The sequence below is a fragment of the Leptinotarsa decemlineata genome, unplaced genomic scaffold (assembly GCF_025532065.1).
Source record: "Leptinotarsa decemlineata unplaced genomic scaffold, Ldec_3_MD MMD2_P_RNA_scaffold_4, whole genome shotgun sequence".
Classification (NCBI taxonomy): domain Eukaryota; kingdom Metazoa; phylum Arthropoda; class Insecta; order Coleoptera; family Chrysomelidae; genus Leptinotarsa; species Leptinotarsa decemlineata.
Window position 1 is genome coordinate 2,817,107 of NW_027412531.1, and position 16,326 is coordinate 2,833,432.

The following is a 16,326-nucleotide window of genomic DNA, read 5'->3' on the forward strand; positions in this document are numbered from 1 at the left end:
AATCATTCCCACTACATTCTGCCGCTAGAAAGGAGAAACTGAAACAGTTAAAAAAGCAGTTAATTGGACAACAATCAATATTTTTAAGAACAGTCGACAAAAATAAGGCTGCAACTGAAGCATCTTACCGTGTGTCCCAGATAATTGCACAAAAAAAGAAACCTTATGAAGACGGGAAAATGATGAAACAGGCGTTTTTAGAAGCTGCTGATTCGTTATTTGCCAACTTTAGAAATAGAGACGATATAGTTTCAGCTATAAAATCTATGCAACTTTCTGCTAATACAGTAATGAGACGTGTAGAAGTAATGAGCAATGATATTTTTTTACAGTTAAGAACTGACTTGGATAACTGTGTTTATTTTTCACTTCAACTGGATGAATCAACAGATGTCGTTGACACTGCCCAGATGGCCGTGTTCGTCAGGATGGTTATTAGTGATTTTACGATTAAAGAAGATCATCTTTTGAAGTTCATTCCACTGAAAGGACACACTACTGGACATGAGTTGTTTTCTCATTTAAAAAATATTATTTCTTCCGAGAAAATTCCAATATCGAAAATGGTAGGCTTGACAACCGATGGCGCTCCAGCTATGGTGGGTTGTGATAAGAGTCTGGTGGCGTTATGTCGTAAAGATGAAACTTTTCCGCAATTTCTCTGTTACCACTGCATTATCCATCAGCAAGCATTATGTGGAAATTCCCTGAAACTAAACAACGTTATGAAACTGGTGGTAAAAATTGTGAACAAGATTAGAGCTCAAGCGTTACAAAGAAGATTATTCAGAACCTTGGCCGATGAAGTTGACTGTCAATACGGGGACCTACTCCTTCACTCTGAAGTTCGATGGTTAAGTAGAGGACGGGTGCTGAAACGTTTTAATGATGTCCTATCTGGCATAGTTCAATTTTTCAAACAACGCGATGAACCGACTCCGGAACTAGAAAATTCAATCTGGCTTAGAGATTTTGGTTTTCTCGTGGACATTACAGAGAAATTAAACGAACTTAATTTGCAGCTTCAGGGGAGAGACAAAGAACTAGCGGAAATGATTTCGATATAAAAGCATTTATCAAAAAGCTGGAGTTTTGCGAACAAAACCTAATTAACAGCGATGCCAAGCATTTTCCTATTCTTTCAGAAAAAATATCTCAAAATTCATTAGAACCCTATGACAACAAATATCATGTAGAAATAATTTCTACCCTGAAGAATAACTTCAAAAATCGTTTTAAGGATTTCAATGAAATGGCTTTAGTAGCGCAGTTTGTTGTTTCACCCTTTATGGAAATTGATATCCAACAGTTTGCAACTTGTGTTATGCAGAACTTTGGCGAAGGCATCGCTGCAACAGAAATGGAAGTCATTGAGTTTCAAAATGATTTAGCCTTAAAATCGTTAGTCTCAAGTACTGAATGTATCTGGCTTATTGTAAGTAAAGACAAATATTCAGTTCTATGTCGTGTTGCCTTGAAAGTGAAAGCATTATTCAGTTCAACCTATTTGTGTGAATCTTCTTTTTCCAATATGAAGTTTATTAAGAACAAATATCGCAATCAACTTACAGATGAACATTTGGATAATTGTATTCGAATGGCTGCATCAAATTATACTGCAAACATTAAAAAAATTATCGATGAGTCTGAGTGTCAGCCTTCTCATTGAACGTGCTTTTTTTTCAATGTTTATGTTCATGATAGTGCGTTACTTTTTTGTTGTTATTATTAACTATTTTTAAATCATACGTGACATGCCGTTGTGGCTGGATAAAAGTTTGTGTTTATTTTTCAAACACCTTCGTTTGATAGGTAGGAATGTAGCTATGAACAAGTACGTACTAGTAATATTAGTTATTTTGTTATTAGTTTATTATTAGTACCTATGTATTATGTATTACCAGTTAAATAGTAAAATAAATACATATAATGATAAATTAACTGTGGATTATTTCATTTACGTTGCGTTACGTGGCTTCCGTGTGGGTAGTTCGCTGTTTATTCCAAAATTAACAAAGTAGCTCAACACATTGAAGAGGTTGGCGACCACTGCATTAGATAATAGACTCAACTGGTCTGCACATATTTCTCAACTGAAGAGAAAACTCTCGGGTTCACTATTTGTTCTTCGCCAATTGAAGTACTTCACTAGTGGAAATATATTAAAAACCTCATATTTTTCACTGTTTCACTGTCATATTAGTTATGATGTACAACTTTGGGGAAATTCATGCCATTCTAATCAAATATTTAGGATGCAAAAGAAGGCATTGAGAGTGCTGGCTAATATTGGATACAGGGATCACTGTCAAGAATATTTCAAAAAACTCAGAATTATGCCATTGCCAACTTTATTTCTCTATTACGTTTTGATTGAAATCCATAAGAAGAAACCATCCTTGGCGAAACAATGTCATAATCACGAATATAACACGTGAAACGCTCACCACATTAGAATAAATCGATTTTGTCTTCACTTATCGCAAAAAAATTCCATAGATATTCTCTGTACAATATTTTGCCCCAAGATTTCAAAGAACTCAGTCTAAACACATACAAGAGAAAATTGAAAAATTATTTGTTGAGGCATTGCTTCTATTCTGTCGATGACTTCAGAACACATTTTTGTGGTAACATACAAGTCACTACTTCTTTTTGACTTTCAAAGTTTTTACATATGTGATTGTTGTGTAAATTTCAACTTGTGAATTTTAAATGTAAAGCCAAACATGACTTGCTACAAACATATTGTATTATGTTACGTAGCCAAATAAATATTATTTTTATTATTACATTTGAAAACAATCATTGCTTTTAAATGAAAATGAAAAAAATTTAATTGGAAAATTTGACAGTAAACCGAACCAATTAATATTTATACTGGAGTTTTTTCTCAACACCAAATCATTATTTTCAACACCTCGACACGTGTTTCGATCACCAAGTTATCATCTTCAAGAGGAAGATTAAAGTTTAATCTTCCTCTTGGCGTGTCTCACATCCAAAGGTAGTTCTTCCAAAACATCGGAAAATGCATTTTCGAGAAAATCAACGAATAGTCGTCCGTTTAAATTTTGATCGAAAAAAAATGGCTCGGTAATATTTTCGTTCAGGATACCACACCACACATTAACTTTCTGAGATATTTGGTCTCTACAATTCACCACCCAATTTGGATTTTGTTCAGCCCAAAACCTCATGTTCTGGGAAGGTAGCCTCATCACTGTATAAGATATACTTTAAAAAATTCCTGTCATTGAGATAATTTCCCTGCATCCATAAACAATACTCCATACGGCGGATTTCATCTCCTTCGTGCAAAGTATGTAAAAATTTGGGTTTAAACGCATGCATTTTATGCCTGTTTAAACACCTCCATATTTTACTGCGGCTCATATTGAGTTGAAGCGATAAGTTTCTCAAACTAATTCTAGGATCAGCTTGATGAGCCGCCAATATCGTATCATCATCAATATGATGTTTTACCATTTTTCTGTCCTTTGTTACTTGGCCGGTGCTCACGAATAGATTAAATATTTAAAGCAAATGAACTTCAAACGTTCAAGCCAGTCTCGATATACCTACACAGTAGGTTTAATGGACTGACCCCTGAACGTTTGAAGTTCATTTGCTTTATTTGTTCATCGCCAGTCTTCAAGCATAGCCCACTGACTAATAAGAAAGTTTTTCTTCCTTATACAGAGGAATCGGGTAAATTACGGATGTGCAGTTGGTTAATACGTCGTCCACTAGATGGAGTGACACTTTGTGATGTTCGCTCCAACTTCGGAAGAGGAATGAAATACTCTGAAAGAATTCCGATTTTCAGTTGTGGAATATCATTGACTTTAGGTCGATGATGGTCACTATCTTGCACTGATGAGTGGCTAATAAGCCCGAAACCGGTCTGCAAGTGTGCCCGTTCCAGAATTGAAGGTCGACTCTTTCAGTTGTATTGCCAATTGCATATGCAGGACATTTTCTGTGAAGATTCCTGCACTGACGCCTGTCGGGTATAATTCAACGCTCTCCGTGGTATTAGAGAACCAAAGAGACGACCAAGGCAACCTAGCTGTAGATGAAGATTTGCTGCACTTCCAACAAAATGGAACACCTCCTCACTATGCAGCTCCAGTTAGGCACTGGTTGGATACTAATTATCCGAACAAATGGATTGGAAGGAGAGGTCCCATTGAGTGGCCACCGAGGTCACCAGACTTGGCGCCACCTGACTTTTTACTGTGGGAGTCACCTCAAGTCAGTTGTTTATAAAACTCAACCTGCGTCACTTGGGGAATTGCGAGAAAGAATTACGCAAGCATGTCGCGCCATTACTAGAACAACATTTGCCAAAGTTTGTGCAGAATTTGAAAATAGGCTGTATTATTGTTTACAAAACAACGGAACCACTTTGAACATTTACTTAAAATAAATTTGGAGTTCAACAAAAACCTCATTAAATATTCCATTCAAGCCAAAGTTTCACAATTATTGCTTCACCCTATACAATTATTATTTATACCATTGGATAGCATTTTTTATAGTATTTTCAATGATGTATCGCAAGTAGGGGTTTGCAATTTAAACTTTTTGTGTTTTGGTGGGCGGGGCCTAAGGGGTTGATAGGGGCGAGTTCTCTTTCATGTCACGTTAGTTCCCCCTTACTATCCTAGAAATGGTTTCAAGCATTTTTCGATGTCAGCCTTCGTTCGTGAGATATAGCCCATTGTAAGTTTTAAAATTGACACACTGTATAGTGTTTAAACTTCTAGTAATAATAATAACATTTATTTGGCAAATAGGATACATTCCTAATATACAATAACAAAATGATAAGTTAGAAATAATCAATTAATATTCTAAAATCATGACTTATCATCTTATTTGTAATAAATTCAGTTACATTTGTTAAAAATATGTTGCAGTAGTTCAGTTTTAAACCTTTTTAAGGTTGAAGCTAGTCGTTTTCCATGTCAGAAATTTGTGAATCATTCTAACATGAACTACCAACTATTCAGTCCAGTTATGTGACCCTTAGTCACATAGAAATTTAGCGGTTTTGTCAGTTTGTCCGTTTATTACTATTATGCTTTTCAGTGATCAGTGTAATTCAGATTTGGTTTCTTTTTACATATTTTCTGTTATTTACACCACATTCTGAACTCGGGAAGTTTCTTTCTGTATGTTTCTACTTATATAATTTACTCAATCATTCCTTACCGTTCTTTATGATCCTAATTGTTTCTACTCGCCGCCACTGTAATATAATATATATTTCAATACAAAAATAAAACTCTCATGTTCGCTAACAGACCGCCTAGACAAAACTGAATAACCCATTCCCTTCGGTTACCTCATCAGGGATTACTCATTTATGTCTCGTCAGTCCCTACTGATAATCGGAATACTACAAGAGAAATAGCTGAAATCAACGGAAATTCTTCAAATATGTTAGATAAGTAATTTAGAAAAAATAAATTTAGGGAGAATCTTCATAAATCTTCGGCTTTTGAATAGGACAGATTCGAAGTTTATTGCCCTATCATATGAACCAAGATACACTACAGCATTAGAGAGTTGAATGTGAAAGTCCTTTAAAACTTCTTGCTCACTTCAACAAATATTAGGTAACCTTGAAGATAAGATGTTGTAAAATGAAAAACCGTGAGTATATGAAATAAGCTGTGAGGAGTGTAACAAAAAGTATATCGGTCAGACTAAGTGAGCTATCAAAACTTGTAGACCTGAAAAATCTAGTATCGCTCAACACGCCTTAGAGAACGGCCATACAATAAATGAAAACTGTCTGAAATGGGGAATGTTCCTCAATTTGGGTTATTACAGCAAATGCAAGTTTGAACAAAATAAAGTTAAGTTTAATTCATGAGTTATTCAAATTCACTTCGAAAAGTATTCAAATTAATGTTTCAAATGTTGGGTTTTAATTTTTAAAGGGATTTGTTTCTAATTCACATATTGGCAATAGCGCCTAGAATGAGTGAATGAATAAGTTTATTTAGGAAATCCTAATATAGACAAGACAAGACAATTTATTTTCCACTGAATGTTACAATACAAGTACCACTAATAAGTAGGTTATAATAATATTACAATTTCACTTTTTGGTCATAAAATAAAATAAATTAATATAAATAAATAGGTACATGTACACACTTTAAAAATTAATAAATGAAATATAAGTTTATCAATACTAATTAGAATTATTTATTAAAAATTTGAATCAAAAGACTACTGTTTCATGTGGTCCGAGTCAAAATTTTCATTCAAAAACTCCTGAACTGAATAATAGCATTTCTGTACTAAAAACTTTTTTAGATAATTTTTAAATAAATTTGTGCTGAGTTCTCTAAATTTCTTAATTTCACATATTTTATTGTAGCATTTGATTCCTATATAATTGGGATTCTCCTGTCCGATTGATAATCTAGAGAAACATAAATTGATGGTGTCCTTCTGCCGCGTATTATGATTGTGAACATCCTTTCTTGTTTTGAGAGAGTTATGTTTATTTATGATGTGAACAATTATTGAGTAAATGTACAAGCTTGGTAATGACATAATACCCAGCTCAACAAAGTGGTTTTTACAAGATGTTTTGCTAGATAAATTCAGCATACACCTTATAATTTTTTTTGAGTGATAAATAATTGACCACTATTATGGGCTTTTCCCCAGAAAATCAGACCATATGACAGGCATGACTGAATAAGGCCAAAATATAGTAGTTTCAGTACTTCCATTGACAATGTGTTACACAAGTTTCTAATAATGAAGCAATATGAGCTCAGTTTTGAGGATGTATGTTCAACATGATCGTTCCATGTGAGTTTTTGATCCAAGTCGACCCCTAAAAATTTTGTACAGGTCGAGATTTCTAATGATGTTTCTTCAGTTTTAAGTAGTATGCTCTGGTTCACAGTGGCATTTTTTGTATTAAAGTAAACAGCTATTGACTTGTCTATATTCAGAGATATGTTATTATTACCACACCATTGGGTTATGTTTTTGATAGATTCGTCAGCTTTGTCCTGTATTTCCCCCCTTGAGTGTCCGGTGATGATTAAATTAGTGTCATCTGCATAAATAATTGGATAGCTTGTTTTATTTACCTCCATGGGTAGATCAGTTATAAATATATTGAATAAGGTTGGCGACAAACATGATCCTTGAGGAGTGCCTATTCTAGTTTCAATCGGCTCGGATCGGACACCGTTGATTTCTACTTGTTGATTTCTATTTGACAGATATGAATGTATCCATTCCAAACACGGGCCTCTAACACCAATATGATACAGTTTGGCTTTCAACAAATTGTGATCAACGGTATCGAACGCCCGGCTCATATCAAAGAACAGTCCCATTATGTTTTCTTTTTTGTTCAACGCGTCATGGATGTGAGATACCGCTGTCGCGGTAGATTTTTTCGCTCTAAACCCATGCTGTGAACTATCTAAAATATTAAACCTTTCGAGATAATTGCAGAGTCTTACGTTATAAGAGTATTCATATATTTTTCCAATGTGACACTGAACCGCCACTGCCCTATAATTTTTGGCCTCCTTTCTACACCCCTTTTGCTTGTAGAGTGGAACAACTCTTGAGAACTTCAATTGTTCAGGGTATTTACCTTCATAAAAGCTTCTATTTATTAAAATACTTAGTGAATGTGATGAAATGTCACCAACAGCCTTCATGACATTTCCTGGTACATTATCTATACCCGGTGTTTTTTTGGTGCAAACTTTTAATATAGTCTTGTGTATTTCTTCAGGATCGGTAGGGTATAAATAAAATGAGTGGAGCCGGGATTTAATTTTTAGGGTATGGTTTGAATTTTCTGAACCTTTGTTTTTGTTTTGTTCTATGAAATATGTGTTAAAGAAGTTAGTTATATCCTTATCATTTCTTAAGACTGCACCCTCAGTGTTTATCATTTCAGTTATTTTATCCTTGTTTTCCTTATTTGTGTTTTCTTTTATTATATTCCAGCATTCCCGATTCATGTTGTTGGAGTTCAGTATTCTATCGTCATTAAAGGTTCTTTTTGCTATATTAACTTGATTTTCATAATATTTCTTTAAACATTTATATCTTAATGTATAACTATCATTATCAAGTCTTTTTGCCGTTTCTGCTGTTTCCCTAACCAGTTCTGAGAGTTCTTTAATTTTTGGGGTGAACCAATAATAATCATAAATCAACAATTAAGGCAAAATATAAATTATAGTTCAATACCACCTCCACAAGCCACATAAAGAACAGTTGTTTTGTTATTTATTTATATAGAGGAAGATAGGTTAGGTGCACAAAATGTCATGTCTCAGAATGTCTCTGAACTCGGAACATAAGTAAACAGAACAGCACGCCTCTGAAATATGTCATCTTTGTTTGTCTCATATCAGTAACAGATTCATTGTCCTTTATTAGCTATAACCGATGTTGCCAAATGGTGAAAAAGAAACAAATCCCTTTAAATGTTGAATGCATTATTTCATTCCTCTTTTTTAAGTATTTAAATAATATTTTAAAGAAAAACGTTGAAATGACAAGTTTAAAATGCGTTGTTTTAGAGCTCTTTTATGAAAAATACTTGATTTTCGTCAGGAAGAACATTCCCCATTGTTGAGATCGGTATAAGACACTAGATTTTTTGATGCTTTAGAAAGTCTACAAATAGCAAAGTGTGGTATGTGAACTTTGAAAAGTGACAAAAGTCCCATTCCAAACAGCGCATTATCATTCTGTTAAAAATTGCCATAACTTTCACGAGAAAATTTCCTGCAAATTTCTACCTAATGTTGGGAATTAGTTTCCTTCATCTCCTGAAGACACCAAATTGGTTGGTGATAGTCACTTTGAAAAGAGCATTGCATTATTAGTTATCAGGAAAGTTGCTTGTTTTGGATAAAGAAGCAAGTAAACATGTATTCTTGTAATGATGAATGGAAGGGTTTCATTGGCATTCAAGCAAAAATAGTCAGATATGCAAAAATCCCGTTATTTGAGGACTCACCCTAGTTACATTCTTACCTATAGCATAAGACTGAAGTTGATGGACTTCAGAATTAGGGTCCGAATTGATGTACAGATTCAATATTTTAATGACTTTCTCGAAATACGGTAGCATATCTTCCTTCACAGCACTAGCAACAGATCCTAGCGTGCTTAAAGCAACTCTTCTCAGCAGTAAAGAGAATCCATTCGGATCCAAAGCCACAAATAGCCTGTCCATTAATGTGGGAAGATAAGGCAGAAGCCCGTCATCTAAATTCTCGCAGAAAGTTTCGAGAGCATAGAAAAGCCTGTCTAAACTAGGTGGGTCCTTTTTCTCAACATCCATTTGAGTAAATACTTGTCCCAGACACTCGAACAATACTGGCAATAGTTCTGAAGCGAATCGGCTGATTTCTGGCTGAAGATGTTCTGCGAATTGGCCCAAAGCGAAAAATGCTGCATTCCTGACAACGGTATTTGGATTATGGATAGCAGAACACACACATTTCAAAATAGATTCTAAATATTTATGTCTTATACTTTCGGAACAACCTTCTGCAAGTACAGCAAGTGCCAAATATGCAGCTTTCTGAGCATAAATGTCTGTTCCTTGGATAGCTGGTTCAACTTTCGTCAGAATATAGGGTACAACTTTCTCTGCAGGTATGTGTAGTGCTATCAGATCCAATGTTTGCGTGGCGATAGTTATCGAAGTGAATTGATCAGGGTCCCCTAGAAAGTATTCTTCATTGCCTTCATCATCAGGTTGTTGTGCCATCAGTAAAATCAAGATGTCGATTATTGGTTCGACAAGTTTATTTTTTAGAACTACCTGAAATTAAAAATCCATAAGTGATCCTCAAAGTAAACAAATCAACAGGAAAATATGGGTATTATAACAGGTCAGAGATGCAGATGAAAATACAAATAGGTAGTATGTTTAAATCATTAGAATTTTATGATGTACCAAAAAGTAGTTCATAATATCGTTTCTCAAAGACCAAAGACTTTAATATCCAAAATTTATAACTAAAATATCATCCACATTTCCACATATCCGTTGATAAGCTCGAAGGACACTACAGAAATTTTAAAAATAAACGATAGTAGTCCTAACTGTAAAACAATCCATAACAATATACGCAGCATAGCTAGTAATTTGGATGAGTTTAGAATATTTGTTGAGGGTCTTGACATAATTTTCGATTGTATTATCTTGACTGAAACGTGGTACATTCCTGATATAATAGTTTATAATATATATGGTTATAAAACACTGTATAACTCGGGCATTTACAACCAGAATGATGGAGTAGTTGCGTTTATTAGATCAGATATCTATCACTCCATAAAATTATAGCCCTGAATGGTAGCTTTCTCATGAGAATTAAAACTATTTCACAAAACAATACTTTAATAATAAATGCATTCTACAGATCACCAGCAAGTGATATAGAGACTTTTATAGACGAACTGAATGATATACTGAAAACACAGACTGAAAATTATGACTATAACATTTTCATAGGAGATATCAACATCGATTTGATGATAGACAGTATAGAAACAAGAAATTATTTAGACACATTAAGTGAACTTGGTTTTCGATCAGCGATAAACACTCCGACCAGAGTTCAAAAAAATGCAAAATCATGTCTAGACCATATATTTATTCATTCAAAACAAAATATGTATGACACTATCTTGCCGATAACCGTTGAAAGTTCAATTACCGACCATTATACAACTCTTATTCAAATAATAATAGACAATAAAAACGGTAAAAACTTCACAAACAGAAATAAATACTTTCAACAAATTGATAAAAATAAATTGATAAAGGTAATGCAAGAAACGAAGTGGAATGATCTCCTGCTGGAACAAGATATGGAGACTGTATCAAATAGACTAGTTGTTATGATAAAAGAATGCGTTCAAAAAGCTACAAAATACATTAAAATTAAAAATGATGAAAGAAAAGGAAAAAAATGGATCACTAATTCCTGGATTAAAATGATTAACAAAAAAAATCACATTTATCAAAAAATCAAAAAAGATCCAAATAATGACACTGAAAAAAGAGTACCGAGATCACAAAAAACAGGTCGAAATATCAATTTTAGAGGCAAAAAAGGCATTTTACGGAAAACTGGTTGAAAAAGAACAAAACTCATCAAAAAAATTATGGAAAACTGTTAACGAGATAGTCGGCAAACCAGATAATAATAAAGAAATCAATGAAGTAAAAGACAAAAATGGTCAAATGATAACCGAAACCAAAAAAATTGCCGAAACCTTTAATGAATTTTTCATTAATGTAGGAAAACAATTATCAAGTTCAATAAATAGACCCAGTAATTATAAAGAAAAGAAAACTGTAAGTTGTCACTCCCTCTTTCTCGCCCCCACAGACCCGATTGAAGTGAAAAACATAATAAATGAATTGAAATTCAAAAAATCACCTGGACATGATGGTATAACTGCAGAAACATTGGTTTTAATGTGCGACGCCATTGTACTACCACTAACATTTATTATCAATAAATCATTAGAAAAGGGCGTCTTTCCTGAAACTTTCAAACTATCGATTGTTAAACCAATCTATAAAAATGGCGAGAGGAGTGAAGTGACAAATTACAGACCAATATCCCTTATCCCTTATAGCCAAGATATTAGAAAAAGTTGTGAAAGTTAGGCTTAATAAATTTCTTTCAAAATATAAACTTTTGTCAAATTCTCAGTACGGTTTTCGTGAGGGAAAATCCACGCAAGACGCAATTGCCATTGTGTCAAACAATATTTATGACTTTCTAGATAAAGGAATTCCGTCGATTGGTGTATTCCTAGACCTAGCCAAGGCATTTGATACCGTGGATCATTCCATTCTTCTGGACACACTTGAAGATTTGGGAGTAAGGGGTACAGCACATTCGTTTTTCAGAAGTTATTTGAAGAACAGAAAACAGAAAGTACGAATACAAGACAGTGAAAGTGAAGAACAAGAAATCTCATGTGGTGTACCCCAAGGCACGGTATTAGGGCCTGTATTGTTCTTGATATATCTGAACAATATTTTTCAAATGGAGAGAAACGAAAAGATCGTTAGCTTTGCGGATGATACCGTCATAATATGTAATGACAATAATTGGTATGAACTTAAATTAAAAATTGAAAATGACCTGACAGAAATAAAATTGTGGTTTGATCATCGCTTATTGTCAATCAATTTCAACAAAACAGTTTACTTACCCTTCAGTAGCTTTGAAAATGCACTCCCCACCTTTGATATCATGATCCAAAAGAAATATAAAATAAATCAAGCCAAAAATATCAAATACCTTGGTATTGTATTAGATTGTCACTTTAAATGGGACCAACATGTGAGATTTCTGACTCAAAAGTTACGCTGTATCCTGTACAAATTCAAACAACTGACGCAATATCTCAATATCAAGCAGAAAATAATGATATATAAGAGTTTAGTAGAATCTCATTTGAATTATGGAATCATTGGTTGGGGGGGTCTTTCGAAAAGTTATTACAATATACTGGAAATCTCGCAAAAACGGTTCCTCAAAATTCTTCTCAATAAGAATAGAAGATATTCTAGTGACTTGCTGTTTTGTGAAGCTGGTGTTAATGATGTTAGACAATTATATTACATACAAGCAAATCTGAGACAATTTATATACAGATCTGAGTTGATAATGCAAAACCATAATTACTCAACTAGGCATAAATATAATTACAAATCACCCCTTATGTATAAGTCGATCGGGCAAAAAAGCTATCCATATCTTGGGCCTAAGTTGTTTAATACATTGCCAAATGATATTAAAAATGAGGTCTGCGCACACCGTTTCAAAAAAACTCTTAAACATTATGTACAAAATACAAGCAGAAACTATTTTCATGAAATTATAGAGAGTTGAATCAAATAGGCAATGGATTAAAATGAATAGAATAGAATTAAAAAAAAAAGTATAATAAAAGTAATGACATTTTTACCATTGAATTCTTCAATGTAGATATTTCAGTAGTTTTTGCTTTTAGATTTTAATTTTAGATCATTTTATTAGATGAACTTATACACTCTGTGTATGTATATTTCGTTTCAATTAGTAATGTCTTATGTGTTTCTTTTAAAACTTGCAAACAAGTACTTGTACTTCGTAAGCTGTAAATTTACTCACCGTTAGTTTTAGAAATTTGTTTTCAAATTACAATTTTGTACTATTATCCTTGTACTATTATCCTTGTGTGTGAATAAATATTATTATTATTATTATTATTTTTGAGTTGAATAACCATGACAAGATTAATTTTATCATCACTAGTCTGAGATAGCATATAGTTTTATGTGGTAGCCACTATACAGTGTGTTCGCAAAGTATGGAATAAATTCGATATTTCCAAAACCAAAGGTCGTTATTTTACTCAATCTAAATGAAACAAATGTGTTGGGTATCATGAGAACAGCAGACGAAAATCTCATAGAGCCCACGAGGACAAACGTGACGGTTTCCAAGCTGCCAGAAACCATTTTTGGCAGACTGGGTATAATAAATTGATAACCCGACTGACCGACATCTTTAAATGGCGCCAGTAATCGTTCATAACTGTCATGTTATATTTACATCTAATTAAATAGAAACATAACTTTTTTGGTAAACATATAGGTGAATGAAAAATTTTGGAACATGTGTCCAAAGGCTAAGTGTTTGTTAAATATAGGAACTGATTTAGAATGAATAAAGCTTTTTATGTTCTATACTAACCTTTCCCTTGGAACGAATCAGCCAGCCAACAACACTTATAGATTTGATTTGAATACTTTTAGGCATAGAATTATTACTAGCTAGTTGAAGGCACATTTCTATCAAGAGTCTAACATGCGGTACTACAACAGATACCGCAAATTCTATAAGTTCCTCTATTATTTCTAGCATGTCACATGTTTTCTTCTCTTCCTCTTGGGCGGAACTATTGATTATTTCCAAAATTTTTGGCAGTAATGAATGATAAACATTTATCATCTAAAAAAAAGAGAGAGTGGTGATGCATGTACCAGTTACATAATACATAAAAACAAAAATGTTTACTGAATTTTATAGTAAGACTTTCAACTTTAAACTAATTCATAGTAAATTGTTGAGGTGACTTGGTTAACATTGACTACTTGAGTTCCAATCCTGGCTTTTGTATAGATCCCGACCAAGCAGAATAGGAGATTCCAGTCCTGATGTCTTTTCAGCCGGGAACTTTATTTTTTATAGGTACTCAAAACAAAACATTCACCAAAATCCCCTCTTGTCCAAAATATAGATGTTCGTACTGGATGTTAAAATGCAGTTTGATCTTCCTCTTGAAGATGATCACTTGGTGATCGAAACACGTGTCGAGGTGTTAAAATAACGGTTGGGAGTTGGGAAAAAACTCCAGTAATATACAGTGTTACACATAAAGTCCGCATCAAATGGGATTTTTTTTGTTCATCTCTTCAAGCAACTTTTGATATCTCCATTAGGTTGTGCTTTATAAATGATGCCAAATGACATGCATATGACCGATCAAGTGATTTTTCTTCCCTGTCAAATTTGACATTTTTTCAGAAAAGCCGTTATTGCTCGAAATTTCGAAAATCGGTAAAGAGAAAAGATGATTGTTTTCTCATTTTTTACCCATATACTAATTTTTAGCTCTCTAGTACAAATTTAGTTTTTTTTTACAGTTTTTCGAAATTGACATTTGCCGATTTCTCAAATTTAGCCAAACCTCAACAAAGTCAGTGCTTTATGCCTAACTTATCTTTCCAACGCATTTTTATTACCAATTGCAATTCTAAATACAACTTATTTCGCAAAAATTTAAAACACCCGAAAAAATTATGCCAAAAATTATGCAAAGTTGATACAGTTTTTAAAAACAGATAAATATTTCACTTTATTTCTACTTTTTGCGAAATAGCTTGATACATAAGCATAATTAAAAAACAATATCAATGAAAAGTCAATAATTTATTCTTTACGGCACTTTTCAAACAGTTAAACTTTGATTTACTAATTACGAAAAATTACAACGCAATTTAACTAAGGGAAGGAATTATACGAAAGTAATTTCACATTTACTAAATATCTTTTATGAGGTATGAATGAACAAAATTACTTCAGAAATCAATTTAGATTTTGTTGCCTAGAAAACTAAACCGTAAAAAATTCTAACTAACATCTGTTAAAATAAAGTTATAATTTAAATTAAGAACAATAAATCAAATCGAAACATATGCCTACACCATGTAAATACCAATAGAAATACAAAATAAAAAGTCACCACCACGTTCAATGCAATCAATTGTCCTTTTTAAAACATCTTTAACTGCATTCTTTATACTACGGGGTTTCGTGCTTACAACACATTCTCGAATAACTGCCTCTAAATGGTTTATATCTCTCGAAAAGGTCTTTGCTTATACACCTTTTGTTTTAAGTAACTCCACAAGAAGAAATCTAGTGGGGTTATATCAGGAGATCTAGGCGGCCAAAAGTGTTCCATATTGCGACTGATTACTTTGCCCCTAAATATTTCCAAAAGACGCTCTTTAACCACCCTTGTAGTATAAATAGGTGCACCATCACACTGATACCACACAACATTTCTTACTTGAAGGGGCATATTATCCAAAACTTCAGATAGTTCGGTACTCACAAAGTGTAGCTAATCCGCAGAATTTAAATTATGTCTAAAAAAGTATGGTCCTATAATTTGATCGTTTAATATGCCACACCATACATTCGTCTTAAACGAATATTGATCTCAACATTCGATTACGAAATGTGGGTTTTCTTTTGCCCACCACCTGCAGTTTTGCGAGCTCACAACGCCATTTGAAGAGAAGGTCGCTTCATCTGTCCATAAAATTTGATAAGGAAAATGATAATTTTCTTCTTTTTCCCCTTGAAACCAAAAAGAAAAATACAAGCGCATATCGAAGTCCCTTTCTTTTAATGTATTGATAAATTTCGGTTTATAAGGCGTAAACTTATTTTTGTGTAAAATATGTCGTACACTCTCTCGGTTAACATCTGTTCTATCTGCAATATCTTGAATACTTGTTTTTTTATGTTCTACGACATCCAAACATATTTCAAATTCCACTTCTTCAGTATGTCTAGAAGGCTGATGTGCTTTTCTAAAACTTAGCTATTATCCTACTAACTGTTGACTGATGAATATTTCTTGGAGGATGTCTGGCATTGAAAATATCAGCTACTTGTCGGTGACCGGTATTCTCGCCGCATATTAAAGCGATTT

The 16,326-nt window shown here is 33.4% G+C and overlaps 1 protein-coding gene across 1 annotated transcript in view; it reads right to left on the minus strand.

Moving 5' to 3' along the window:
• LOC111509324 (importin-4) overlaps window positions 1-16,326 on the minus strand; it is a 75,228-nt gene that overhangs the window by 39,706 nt on the left and 19,196 nt on the right. The window contains exons 5-6 of the mRNA XM_074186667.1: window positions 13,794-14,051; window positions 9,052-9,847 (exon numbers count right to left, since the gene is read on the minus strand). Coding sequence (XP_074042768.1) covers window positions 9,052-9,847; window positions 13,794-14,051 — 1,054 coding nt within the window. The remainder of the gene's footprint in view (window positions 1-9,051; window positions 9,848-13,793; window positions 14,052-16,326) is intronic.